This window comes from Misgurnus anguillicaudatus, chromosome 22 (genome assembly GCF_027580225.2).
Source record: "Misgurnus anguillicaudatus chromosome 22, ASM2758022v2, whole genome shotgun sequence".
In the NCBI taxonomy this organism is placed as follows: Eukaryota; Metazoa; Chordata; class Actinopteri; order Cypriniformes; family Cobitidae; genus Misgurnus; species Misgurnus anguillicaudatus.
In genome coordinates, this window is record NC_073358.2 from 36,573,296 (window position 1) to 36,587,486 (window position 14,191).

Below are 14,191 nucleotides of genomic sequence, written 5' to 3' on the forward strand. Positions count from 1 at the left end.
CCAACGTGATCAGGTCTGTATTGTGTAAAATGTCTATTTTTTCAAAACACACTTTTATTCAGATATCTGTGATGATGTTGTCTGATGTCTTTGGCTTTCCTGCCCTCTTCACCTCAGGCTTAGCTATCAACAGTGCTACATCTCTACTACACAAGGATTTCACAAGTCACCACTGCCATTAACCACAGAACTCACCGTGATGTGGACTCATCCGAAGACTTTTACCTAAAAAAGCGAAACTTTCATTCAACAGCCAATAATTTGAGATTTTCTCAAAAAACATTCGTAAAAACTACCACTTGTCATATGTACATTCCCGCTGGACGTAGTGAACCCAGAACAGAGGATCTGCAATTGTTGAAATGGATTCGATTGTGTACAGGAAGTGATGTCATGGACGAGAAAGTGTACTGAAAGGAATTGGGATGTAAAAAAACATATTTTTATGTCAAAACGTTATTTTTGTTGTACGTATCTGCCTGATTACTGTTTTGTTTGTGAATTGATGTTTTTTCCCAGAAGTGCGGTGAATTTTTTTTTATGAAGGTTTGGGGTTTGTGAAATGGTGTCATGGAGGTAAAATGAAGGTTTTTTTGTTCATTGCAACGGTGTGGGGGCACATTAGACGTCTGGGGGTCTATATCGAAATGCACGCTTTTGCAATTTCTGTGTGCTGGCTTTATAAAGCAACTTTAAAGACATAATATCACTGTGTTCATTTCTTCTCACCGAGAACTGTACTTTAACAGCAGGCTCATGCCCTGCACACTGACATCTGCTCATAGTGGAGCTGAAAGCTGCTATGTTTCGACTCAAATTTGGTCTGCTGATCTTGATGAGCTGCAGAGGCATGCTGGGTAACACCAGCACTTATCAGCTATTGGTTGACAGTGTTTTTGGTTTATTTAAGAGGTGGGAGAAACTCCATTTGTTAATATGTAGATGAGAGATGGTAGGAGGATTCGGTTGCTCCTGTTGTCATAAAAGTAGATTTTCAAAGCATTTTATATTTTGTTGTTTTATAAATGTATATTAGGTTACAAAGATATAAAGGCGGGAAAAACAGTTTGCTATGTTCTTTATACATTGATAGATGTGAATCCATAACAGTTTGTTTAAAGCACATTCAGTATTCCCCAAAGCATGGTCATGTTTGTATAAAAAATAATATAATAATAATAATAAAAAGATAATCACTTTAGTTAAATGTGTATCAGCGAGAGTCATTGTCTATTTATAGTTTGTATTTTTTGTATCTTTTCTTTTGTACCATATATGCATTTTCAATTGGAAGGCATGATCAAAATGGTGTTTTTTTTTACTTTTTTCGGTTGCCAGATTGCATGCCATCAGAGAACATTTGTAAATCTGAATCTCTGTGGAGATAAAAACAGGCGCCAGTACGCTGGATTTAAAGCCTTTACAAAATAAACAAATTATTTCTTTTTTAATTCAAGACAGATTCCTCATAATATGAGGCAAGCAGCATGTGTCTCCATTGATATCTAATTTCTGTAATGTGACTCTATATAACTCGCTAGAGCAAACTTTTTACCATAGTGTTTTAACAGAGATGTCTAATAACAAAATAACTGTGTGTGTAATAACTTGAAAGATGAAAACGTTGTGAACTTGAGCCTTGTGTAGTGTCATTCATTTTGACCGTCTGTTCCTGACTGCCTTTTTGCAGAATACCAAAGGATTTTGGTACCGTGTAGTACAAGAGGTTCCCAGGTTGTGAATTTGCCTCAGACTGTATATTTATAAAACTGATGTTGAAGTGGATTCAAGAGAAACCTACCTGTAGATATCACTAATTCAGACCATCGAAATCAAATACGTGTACAACTTGGTAGCAGATGTGTTTGTAACTATCATGTGCCTTAACCTTTTCCATGTTAGATGACGATAAGTGTGTTTTATATGTTTTATTGGTCCTTTCTCTCTCTCTCTTGTCCTCCTCTTTCTCTCTTTACGCACACACATACACACAGATTTCTTCTCTATTCCCCCACTTTAACTCACTCTGTGTTCTCAATGTAGTCTATAGACTGGTGGTGGGTTTTGCCTTGTATTACATTGTATTATAAACTTTTAAAAGATAGAGACAATAACAAGGGTTTGATTCTAGTTGTTGATGCTTTCGTAGCGCTAAAGAAAAAAGCCACATTGACAGAATGTATTGTTAATTTTACTAATACCCAAAAGAGAGAATTGCTCTTGTTAATGAAAAATACAGGTTTGTAGAGTATCACTTTGGTGTGTTTTCAATAAATCATGCCTGAAAACAGTGTATTGTCTGCTAAATGTATTCTCTTTTTTGTTAAATACCAGTGGCGGCTCGTGACTCCTCATCCGAGGGGCGCAAATTCAAGATATGTGTTCGGAGTGTCATGTGCGTTTTCAAAATATGTGTTTGTTGCGTCATGTGCATCACGTGTTTTGTCAAAACAAGTGCCTGCTGCACACGCGCCAAAACCGTTTATGACGAAAGAGACGCTCACGTTCACAAAATACACACAAGACACGCCCTTAACAGTAAACTTTGATTACGCGTGAGATTATGCGAGTATCTGGTAAACGTGAGCGTATCCTCCATCATAAACCCTCTAGACGCGTCCGCAGCAGGCGCCCACTCTGACAAGACACGCGATGCACATAGGATCACTCGATGCGCAGTACACATATTTTGAAATAAGGAACCACACACATGACAGGCAACATCCATTCGCATTGAGCGCCCTCGAAAAAAGAAGTCACAAAAAGAAGACATTTGTAAAATGAAGGCATATTACTGACATATAACCTTTTCAACCTAAGAGCCTAATAAAAAATGCTCATTTACAAAAAAACACACTTAGAGGGTTTTGCATCTGAATTCAGTTTACCTGGATCACTATATTTGTTCATTATCAGTTTCAGAAAAAGCACTGGTTATGGTAGTCATACTGTAACATGGTTTTCTAGTGTGCTTCATAATTCCCTTTGTGTATTTTGTGGATGTCAAAATAAGACTAATAATAACTATATCTCAACTAGTATTAAATGACATCGTCCAGCGTGTGTGCAGCTCCCGCGATGGCCTGTGTGACGATGGATAAGTGTTTATGGGCCAGATCCCAATCATCTTTCATTCCGCTTTTCTCAGCCTTCTCCACCGCATCTGCTAGTCCGGGGAAGGTGGGCACACTCGATGACCTCGAGGTCCATATGACGTGCCTGTGTGATGGCACAGAGTGTTAGAAGTGCTCCGGTAGTTAAAGTGAACAGGTGTGACCACAGCATGAGCAAATGGAGGGCGGTCAGGTAGAAGACCATTACTATTCATAAGGGACACATCATTAGTACCAGGATGTTTTGATAATAGCGTACCTGAAAGCGTATTTTTCTGGGAACGCTAATGGGTCGAGGAAAGCTCTGTCCAACAGCATGAGCTGATCGTTAATTCTGCGTGCCTTCAGGGGCCTGTTGTTGAGACAGAAGGGTAAACAGTAGGTGTCGTTGTGTGTGTTGAGGACTTAAAGGAAAACACTACCGTTTTTCAATATTTTACTATGTTCTTACCTCAACTTAGATGAATTAATACATACCTATCTTTTTTCAATGCGTGCACTTAATCTTTGTACAGCGTGTCGTGACTGTGTTAGCATTTAGCCTAGCCCCATTCATTCTTTAGCATCCAAACAGGGATGAATTTAGAAGCCTTCAATGTTTTCCCTATTTAAAGACCATTACATGAGTAGTTACATGAGTAAGTATGGTGGCACAAAATAAAACGTGGAGATTTTTTAAGCAGATAAAAATGAGAACTATATTGTATGGCAGAAGAGCACTTCAACCTCGAGTGCAGTAATATTGATGGAAGTTTTTATCCGCTTAAAAATCGCCACATTTTATTTTGTGCCACCATTCTTACTCATGTAAAAGTCTTTAAATAGGGAAAACATGGAAGTGTTTGGTGGCTTCTAAATTCATCCCTGTTTGGATTTGTCTAAGTTGAGGTAAGAACATAGTAAAATATTGAAAAACTGTGTTTTCCTTTAAGCAGATATAAACTGGTCACATTAACTTACGTTTCATTTGCGAGATCTGCATCCCTGATCACAGTGTCAAGTTTTGTGGCTGCGTTGCGGAATAATTGCACAGCGTTCTTCAAGGGTTCTGGGATTGGAAACTTCTATTGTCACTATAACATTACGATCCTTAATTCAATTTCTTAACTTGTACTTATTAATAATATTAGTAATGAGTTACCATTGACATATATTACAGTTTGGAAAATTGAAGAAATAGTTCATTCAAATATGACATTTCTCTCATAATTTACTCACCTTTATGCCATCGCAGATGTTTATGACTTTCTTTAGTTGAAAACAAATAAATAATTTTATATTAAAATGCCGTCATGTTATCTTACTGTATATGGGAGCTAATATAGTGAAACTCCAAAATGCAGAGATCCACAAGACTCCAATGGGTTAAAATTTGTCTTCTAAAGTGAAATTATATGTTTGTGGGAAAAAATTATAAACATTTTGAGCCTATTTAGCGTATCTAGGGAAACCAGACTGATCTCACGGAAAGGTGTGTTATAGTCACGCAAAATTTGATTGATTTATTCGTGTCCATGGCTAGAAATTCTGCTTTTTTTGTGCCACAAATGTCTTTTTCATGTCACTCGTACAAATTTCTATTAATAGTTTTTCGTGTACGTTGCACGACTTTCTTTTTCATTTCATTTTATGTATTGTTTCCTCATTGTTTCTTAGCATTGTCACTTGGGGTTGAGGTTAGAATCACTTTCTGTCACATTTTAGACATCCAGGCGAGAATAGTTTTAAAAGCAGAAGAAAAACATGTAGAAACCAATACATAAAAGGACATCCTCCTAACCCAAATCTAACCTCAAGCGACAATGATTTAAAAATAGGGGGAAAAAAGAAAACAATACATAAAATGACACAAAAAGAAAGTCGTGCCATGGACACGAAAAACTATTTATAGAAATTCATGCGAAAGACACAAAGAAGACATTCAAGGCACGAAAAAAAGCTGAAGTTCGTGCCATGGGCATGAATAAATTAATCAAATTTTGCACGACTTTCCGTGAGATCATGTTGTGGAAACATTCAGATGAATGCGGTAAATTCAAATCTGACTAATATCTCATTCTTTCTCTCATATCTTCATACAGTATGCATCTTTTGTTTACGAGACATATAAGAACCAATGAGATTCTGTGTTATCGACATGCAGCCATTATTGAATTTTAACGTTCAGTTGAGGTACGTAAGTCACATCTATGGCACAAGGGTGAGTAAATTAAAATAGAATATTTATTTTTGGATGATTTATTCTCCTTTTTAAAGCAAAACATTTCCACTTTGTTCCTGTATAGCTGGAAGTGTGATGCACCCTGGGTTCGAGTCCCATGGTACACACATACTGATAAAATGTATATGCAGTGCAATACTCGAATAAAGGTGCATAAATGTACTGTAAATGTTGTTAGCTCACCCATAGAGATCCCTTTATTTGTAAGTTTGGTGCCAAAGGTTTTAACAGCCTCATCTAGATACTGCTCCAGACTTTCAGCATAGTCAATGCAGTTCAAAGGCAACAGAAGACTGTCAGCCAGTCGCACCAGCACGTTCCCTGCCGTCCTGCCTACCGCCTGGTGACTCGTGAAACCTGCATAATGGAAAATAATAAATTCAACAAATGAGAACAAGAATATAGGAAGCCTGCAGTTATGCTTTAATATTAAAGAGGGGTTATAGTGGTTCAGCACTACAATAAAATAAACAATATGATTAAATATATGTCTGTGAACTTCATGCTAAAGTCTAATAATCTAATTATGAAATTTGGAGCATCAAAGTTTGGTTTCAATCTTTGACATGGCCTTACTCAGTTAATATTAAAGATATTAAAGGATTAGTCCATTTACTTAAAAAAATCCAGATAATTTACTCACCACCATGTCATCCAAAATTTTGATGTCTTTCTTTGTTCAGTCAATAAGAAATTATGTTTTTTGAGGAAAACATTCCAGGATTTTAATGGACTTTAATGGACCCCAACATGTAACAGTTTAAAATTGCAGTTTCAACAGAGTTTCAAAGAACTCTAAATGATCCCAAACCAGGCACAAGGGTCCCATCTAGCGAAACGACTGCCATTTTTGACAAGAAAAATAAAAATATGCACTTTTAAACCACAACTTCTCGTCTATCTCCGGTCCTGTGACGCGCCAGCACGACCTCACGTAATTGCGTAATGCCGTGGAAAGGTCAAGTGCTACATATATGAAACACACATTTGTGGACCATTTTAAACAATAAACTGACACAAAGACATTAATTAGTATCATTGCATATACAACAATTTTGGAATGGCCGTCTTTCTCCACACTTGTAAACACTAGGGCGTAGTTTCGCATAGGTCATCCCTGACCTTTCAGCGTGATGACATATTACGTGAGGTCACATTGGCGCGTCACAGGACCGGAGATAGACGAGAAGTTGTAGTTTAAAAGTGCCTCTTTTTTATTTTTCTTGTCAAAAATGACAATCATTCCGCTAGACAAGACCCTTGTGCCTCGTTTGGGATCGTTTGGAGAACTTTGAAGCTCTGTTGAAACTGCAATTTTAAACTGTATTAAAACTGTTTAGTGTTGGGGTCCATTGAAGTCCATTAAGATGAGAAAAATCCTGAAATGTTTTTCTCAAAAAACATAATTTCTTCTCGACTGAACAAAGAAAGACATCAACATTTTGGATGACATGGTGGTGAGTAAATTATCTGAATTTCTTTTTTTAAGAAAATAGACTAATCCTTTAAGGTTATATTTTCACAGAATGTCCTTTATGTAGGATGATTTTTGTAATAAAAAAAAATGGTTTTAGCTGGGTTTTCACAGGCATACATGCTGTTCTCTGGGAGAATGTTTGGTATTCAGTTTACCTGGATCAATGTATTTAGATGAATAATCAAATGTATCATAAGCAGTATGGTAGGCGGGGTAGATGCGTGCTCTTGTCTGGCTCTGAAATATGATTGAAATGATTGAAAATGTGTTTAAAATAAGACCTTGGGTTACATTTGTGAAATGCCAAGTGCTCGATCATAAAAGAGCTAAATACCCGATCATAGGTATAAGAAAAGTCCATAGATGTTATTCCTAGGTAGTGCATAAAAGGAGCATAATCACTTCCTGCTCCTGTCAAAAACCCCACACTGCGGATACAATGAACATCTATTAGGAGTTATTATACCGTAGTGCTAATCATCTGTAACTATAATAAATTTGGCAGTGCCTGTCCCAAAGGGCGCACTTCATATGAACTTTCGGTTTTGTGGCCTTAAATTGCGCGTGCTCGCTTAGTCTACGAGTTCGTAGGATGTCCCATTTGTCATTTTTAGGCTCTGAAGTGTGCTCATCAGCGCACCCTTGATGCTACTGGCTCCACACACTTGACTTTACCAACCCAGAAGTCCTTGCGAAAGAGCAATCAGATGACTGATGGGAGGAGTCCGAAATAACACTATCACCACTAGTTCCGGCGTGACCCTCGAGTCTATCCCAAAATACGACTCCGGTGCGAGGGTCCCTAAGGTCTACACTACATGTCATCAAAAGTCTGGAGTGTGCCATTTGGGACAGGGCATTAGATAACGTGAACATACTTTGGTATTAACCCATAATTTGGGCTGGTCCTGTTGAAATATTTTATCCAGTTGTCGTAGACTGATGCAGTGGTACCAGGTGCATTTACCTGAAAGCATATGACTCATCAAAGTAACATAAAAGTCACCCTGCAGGAAGTGTAATGCGGGGCTCTCCATCCTTACCTGTTTGGATGCTGTAAAAATCACATTCTGTGTTGAAGGGGATCCAGATGCCCTCAGGGTGGCATTAGCTACAGTATGATGGATAAAGAAAACATGAGCTAAAATGAGTTTCCCCAGGGTGAAGGATAGAGTCTGAAGAAAAAACATATCCAGCAGTACCGAACACTGAGATGTCCACATTGATGTAGGCCACAGTACGTTCAATCAGCTTACTGAAGTATTCCTGAAGGTGGAGCGCATTGGTTAATGTTGGGGAATAATCTTTATTTTTTATCAGCCTTTAACAGCACTGGTGTTTGCAAAATCTGTGTAATAATGTTTATCAACCCACCTCTGTGTATTCTGCAGATCCAATAAGGCCAAATTCTTCAGCTCCCCAGCTGCCAAAGATGATGGACCGTCGAGGTCTCCATTTGCCTTTCAGATAGGGAATGAAATTACAATAATATTCCATTTTGTCTATCATTCATTTTGACTTGCAACTTTTATCAATTTTGTCAATTGCATTTGTTTCAGCTAAAATTATTTACAGATCAAACGACGTGCGTTCTTATTAGGAGAATGAATTTAAATGTACATTTATATTTATTTTCTTATATTTACATCTAAATGATGTCACCAAATAAAGTAAAATGTTCTTTGGGGAACCAAAAATGGTTTTCTATGGCATTGCTGTGTAAATACTCTTTTAAAGAAAATTTAAAGAAAACATATAATAAAAATCTGACTTTTTCCATGTTTAAGTGCTATAATTGGGTCTCCAGTACTTCTATCAACCTAGTAAATGTGAAAAAGAACAACCCAGTAACTTAGTTTTGCTAAACCATTCTATGCAAGCATGTGAAAAAATAGGTAATTAAAATTTGGCTCCCCTTGTGATGTCAGAAGGGGATAATAACGCCCCTTAATCTGCACTGTCCAACCACGCCACTGCCATTTAGTGCAGAGATCAGCTCATTTGCATTTTAAAGGACACACCCTAAAACAGCACGTTTTTGCTCACACCAATAAAGTGGCAATTTTAACATGTTATGATAAATGATCTATATGGTATTATGAGTTAAAACTTCACATATGTACTCTGGGGACACCAAAAATGTATTTGACATCTTATGACGTCTTGCCTTCCTTTACCATTGTCCCCAGCACTCTGGTGATCTCTAGCATCACTGCTGTCCCACTGCTGGGGTCAATGGCTCCATGCACCCAGCTGTCCCTGTGATTCCCATAAATCACATACCTGTCTAAACATCACACATGTATATTGACTTTAGAAGTCCATTAAGAGAACGGCAGTCATTTATGGTGGCTAGTTATGATAAATATAATCTACCTGGCTCCACACTGCCTCGAATTATTCCCATAACATTCGCTGAAGGTTTTATCTCCTCTCTGTTGTAAATGTCCAACTGTACATCGCTAACAGACAAACTAGTTATTTTTCAACACTGTCAAACTAATTCAAATACTGCAGTTTTAGTGTGAAATGAAAACGTTTATACCTGTCACTGAATTGAGATGTGGATTTAAAGCCCGGTCCACCAAACTTGTATGTGCAGTTGAAACCTCCTTGCCATGCATCAGGGGCATCGTTCCCATCAAGTTCACTGTCATACAATAGAGTCAGAATTGAATACACATAAATATAAACGTGTACCATGAACATACACACTGTATGATTTAACAGAGCTCAGTCGATAAAAAAGAATGACAAAAATGTAAAAAATAGAAAAGAAAATGAGTCACAGAAGGGTGAAGATATTTCACTTACCAAATTAATACATAGGCATCCTCAAATCCTATCGGCTGTGTTGGAATTGGTGGGATGCCTGTTATTTGCTCCTTTGGAATTCTGTAGGTGTCCTCTACAAATAAAACCATTTACATAATATACAATGTTGTTCCTTTATCTCATATATAACTTATGTGCTTTAATGTTAAATAAAATATCACTGGTTACTCTTTGCAGCTAGGTAGGGTGTCAATAGGTCTCCAAAGTCAATGTTGTATGAGCCTCGCTCTACACCAGAGGGTGGGAGGTACCAGGAGTGAGGGTAAGTTTCACTTTCATCTGACTTTCCATCATTAATGTCATATGGATCTGTATAGACCAGCACCCCGACAACTCCAAACTTTGCTGCATTGATAGCCTGTTACAATGATAACATAATGATGAGAGTGCATTTAACTTGTAATTTGATGATTTTCTTCATTTATGTCCCAGAAATGTTTCTCACCTTTCCAGATCTTCCCTCTCCTCCGTATCTGGTGATGGCGATGGTTCCTGTCAGATTCAGTGTTGCGTTTAACAGCTCATAGTCACTCAGTTTACCTTGGTTCGCATACACTAGTTTTCCCTGCATGTAATAAAGATAGATATGTCAATATATTGAGCCATATCAAAACAGTTAAATTGCATTTAATTTAAGAATTTTTTTTTTAGACATATCTCTTTAATATGACTACAATGACATAATCTTATCAGCTTTTAATAATAAACCAAGTGAAAGCAAGATAAGATGTAACATCAAACTCTTTGGTTTAAAAAGTCAACAGCAGGGCGTCAGTTAAAGAAGGATAAATAGCTGCAAGGAAACTTTATTATGGTGCCATGCGGTGTGACCTTTGTCAGTATTCCATCTGTATAATGTCAATAAACTATGGGGCGGTTACCCGGACAGGCAGTGGTGTAGTCTAGATTTTTGTAGTGAGTATACTGTGATTTTCCTCTCTCACCCTTATGCTCATTTTTCCAGAGCAACACCCCATAAACAAAATTACACTCACAGATACATATAGTATGCATCTTTATGTAATTGAGAGCATTATGAAAGTGTACATGTAAACACATGAACCGAATGTATAAGCAAGAAAATACTTTAACAGCCAATGGCATTTACAACTGGGGAAAATGGACTGATTTAGTGTTAAACAACATCTAACTCACAGACAAAATTTAATAATGGACCATTTTGGACAAAAATGTAATAAACTGTTATTAACTGTTAACTGATATTACGCACTGCCCGAAAATAGTGCCCTTGGTTACTTTCAATGGCAGTGGACTATTTTCGGGCAATGCTTAATATCACTACGCCTGCTGCAGCCATGTTACATCAGCAAAGTCCTTGTTTATTACGCCAGAATGTGAGTATAGGTCCTAGCCATATCTGCCTAGAAAATCACAACTTTTCATTTTCCGTCAGTCTTAGTACACGATGTAACTACAGAAGAGTCGAGTTTTAAAAAGGAAAAATATCCAAACACTTTGGTTATTTTTTAGCATGAGGCTAATGGTCTAATCAGATTCAATAGATTGTGCTATAAGCTATGCTAAAAGGGCTAGCGCCAGACCCAGAGATCAGCTGAATGGATTCCAAAACTGTAAGAATCAAGTGTTTAACTCTAGGGGAGATGGAAAATGAGCATATTTCCAAATAAATGGAAAGTCCCTTGAAAGCAACACTAAAGAGTTTTTTTACCTTAAAATAATATTTCCAAAAAAGTTTCAGTGGTTCACCCACTCGAAACAGGGTGACCGGCACTTTCACATTCGCTTTGCAGCCCTCTATCAGCCAAAATCGCACTAAAGAAGTTTCCAACCGTCGGGTCGCGGTCTTGTAGTTCGAGTGAAAACTACAAAAACTTGCTTTACGGCAAACCTACAATCCAATCAGAGCCAGCTTTGCTGCAGTAGGCTAAATTATTTACGACAGTGGTAATGGACAATTCCGCTTCCAACCTGTAGGGGGAGCAAAGAGCAAAAACTCTTTAGTGTTGCTTTAAGGAATTCTCCTTTTGATTTATCGAATCGCTCTCGCATTTCATGTCATGCGCTTGTCGGTTCTTTTTGTGCCACACCAGTCTGCTCTCCAGTCACTTTCGCGCCGCCAAGGTAATTTGATTTCAGACAGCGATCGGATCGCGCAGTTCATCAAACACACCAAATATATAGCCAGCCTACTGTATATGCGGTTCTACCCGCCAATGTAGCAAATGGTCAGATCTAAATTTATGAACGAAAGTGTGAAATGTGTCACAAGACGTTTTACGTATCCTCACGCTATTTTAAGTGGGTATACGGAAATCCTTGACCTTTCCTAGTGGGCATACGGCGTATACACCACTGCGGACAAGGCTTATTTTAGTCCCAGACTAAAATGCATGTTTGAGCTGCCTTAATTTAAAAACATCTTGCCCTGACATATCTTAACATGTATCAGTGCCATTGTTTAATCTCAATATGCACATCAGTAATGTTTTTTGTAAGGTATGTTTGTAAAAACTACTTGTACTGTACATCCTTATATAAGGCCTAGTCCTGGATTATTCTAAAACCTGTCCGGGAAACTGCCTCAATATGATATAATAGTTTTATAGCCAGTGTATGTACACAAAATTAACTAATTCCCCGACAGCCTTATTATTATTTTAAAGTTGCCCGCCAGCATTTTTTGTGATATTTACAAAATGACTTCCAGGAAAATGTTCTTCTAAAAATATATAAACATACAAATATATCAAATGAAAGAACAGACCCTCTGCTTTCAAATGAACAATAAACAAACAAACAAACAAACATACAAAATGGGGAAAAACCGTTTCATCCTATCTTTATTTTTTTCTCTGTTTATAAACTCTTAAATATGGGTATTTTTCTTAAAAAATAATTGCATTTTTGTGAAGGATTTTTGTTAGAGATCAGATTCAGAACGGTTATCAAAACATAATCGTAGTGTAAAATTAATAAATAAATAATGTTTTGCTATAAATTGGGTCTAGTGGATAATCGCGGTATTACAGATTACCATAAAAGTTTTGTCAGGCAAAGGTTTTCTCTTAATTGACAAGATAACTCCTCAATTGTGGGGAATGAGTTAAAATAAAAAAAATTCAGAGCAAAATGACTTTTGAAAAAATTATTTGGTCCAGAATTAGAAATGAGGGTTTCATTACTTGACAATTTAACTTATAATTTTATACCGTTTTTTAATACTGCTTACAAATTTCCTGTCTTTTCTGGTTGTATTCTTAAAAAGAGACTATGGAGAATAAAACATAAGTGTACGTGTACAATGTTTAAAGTGATGTATGAGGATGTGCACCTTGGCGTGTCCTGCTGGAGAATAAGCTGCATAAGGCTGCACCACCTCCGGATCGTCCTGCTCTGGGTAGTATGCTTTTTCTCTCTCTCTTACCGTGAACAGTACTTTGTCACTTGATTTAACTGTTATAAAAGAAACACTACACTTTAAGGAAAATGCCTTTCAGTCTTATTTTTCTTAAAAATACTACAATTGTAGCCTATATGATTGTATAGTATGTTAAAAGCTAAATCAATACAGGAGCAGTAATGACAATTAGTATTGAATGATTGTTTTTCATTGCAGACATATTCTATCTTACCAACAGATACTTTATTGGGGTTAGTTTTGTTTGGGAATGACAGATACACATCGTAGTCCTCCCTCCATGCGCTGTCCAAGCCTGTCTTTGGGTCCTGCCATCTTTTCAACATCAAATTCACTGTTGCCTCATCTCCAGGGGTTGTGGCCATATGAGGAACCTTGGTCAGTTCCCTTTGAATGAAAGAGTCAGAAGTAAATCTTTTTTTTGATCAACTACTATATTCACAAGCCTGCTTAATGTCAGCTTCTTAGATGTTCTGTATTTCCTAAAAAAAAAACACACAATTTATCCACAATGTCTAAACAATAAATGTGTAATGAGTAGTCCACCTAAGATTTTCTTGTATTTGAATGTTGTCCAGTTTCTCAAGGAATTCCTCAATAATCCTTTCATCCACATCCTTGGATGCATCCTGGACCCACTCTGGTACCGAACTTCCCTTCTTAATGCCAAAATGACCAAGCAGGATTCCTACAGTGAGCGCTACAGCTGCTATGAGGAGACCCAAGAGCACTTCCTTAAGCATATTGTTAGTATCTGAGACCTGAATTCACACTTCTATGGTTACTAGTCACAAGTGAAGATCTGAATGTGTCAACTTCCACTCAGCTTTATCCTCCTCTAATCTAGTCTGTAAAGGGAGTTGTAGGCAGGAGGGTGTGAAATAAATGCTTTGACCGTAGATCATAGAGATTAAAATGTGTAAAGATAAAGATTCTAACTGGCTGATAAGAGACACCCATCTTAACCATAAAATGTATTCATTAATGATGTTTATGAACGGTCAATATTGAACTTTATCCTCTTGCTTAAAATACACCGACATTTTGGACACACTTAGACGTCACACTTCAATTTCAATACACACCGAGGTTATAAACATAACTCAGTTTATTGACTATCACACTTTATGACCACCACAAAAAGT

The 14,191-nt window shown here is 37.2% G+C and overlaps 2 protein-coding genes across 18 annotated transcripts in view; one reads left to right on the top strand and one right to left on the bottom strand.

Moving 5' to 3' along the window:
- The window catches only part of arvcfb (ARVCF delta catenin family member b), a 292,272-nt gene extending 289,979 nt beyond the window's left edge, over positions 1–2,293 (top strand). For all 17 annotated transcript variants that reach the window (XM_055199147.2, XM_055199145.2, XM_055199149.2 and 14 more), the window contains one exon: positions 118–2,293. Coding sequence is in view for 2 of the 17 variants with exons in the window: in XM_055199141.2 (XP_055055116.2) it covers positions 118–123 (6 nt within the window). In the remaining 15 variants the exon portion in view is untranslated. The remainder of the gene's footprint in view (positions 1–117) is intronic.
- naaladl1 (N-acetylated alpha-linked acidic dipeptidase like 1) lies at positions 2,170–13,925 on the bottom strand. The gene is made up of 19 exons (XM_055199155.2): positions 13,593–13,925; positions 13,261–13,433; positions 12,960–13,081; positions 10,092–10,211; positions 9,815–10,004; positions 9,626–9,719; positions 9,357–9,461; positions 9,188–9,273; positions 8,979–9,098; positions 8,186–8,271; positions 8,014–8,077; positions 7,855–7,922; positions 7,690–7,778; positions 7,146–7,239; positions 6,967–7,048; positions 5,518–5,691; positions 4,074–4,161; positions 3,373–3,465; positions 2,170–3,219 (listed from the first exon to the last, which is right to left on the bottom strand). Exons 1-19 carry the CDS (start codon positions 13,787–13,789, stop codon positions 3,042–3,044), a joined length of 2,223 nt encoding a protein of 740 aa, XP_055055130.2. The 5' UTR covers positions 13,790–13,925; the 3' UTR covers positions 2,170–3,041.
- Positions 13,926–14,191: the final 266 nt, after the last annotated feature.

Bases quoted from the DNA above. Each gene is read 5' to 3' on its own strand.
- naaladl1 (XM_055199155.2), bottom strand. From the start codon at position 13,789: ATGCTTAAGGAAGTGCTCTTGGGTCTCCTCATAGCAGCTGTAGCGCTC. The intron at 9,099-9,187 runs GTAGATTATATT...TGTGATGTTTAG, and splicing joins TCGAGGCAGTGTGGAGCCAG to ACAGGTATGTGATTTATGGG. The intron at 8,272-8,978 runs GCAAGACGTCAT...CCTATCTGAAAG, and splicing joins GGGGACAATGGTAAAGGAAG to GCAAATGGAGACCTCGACGG.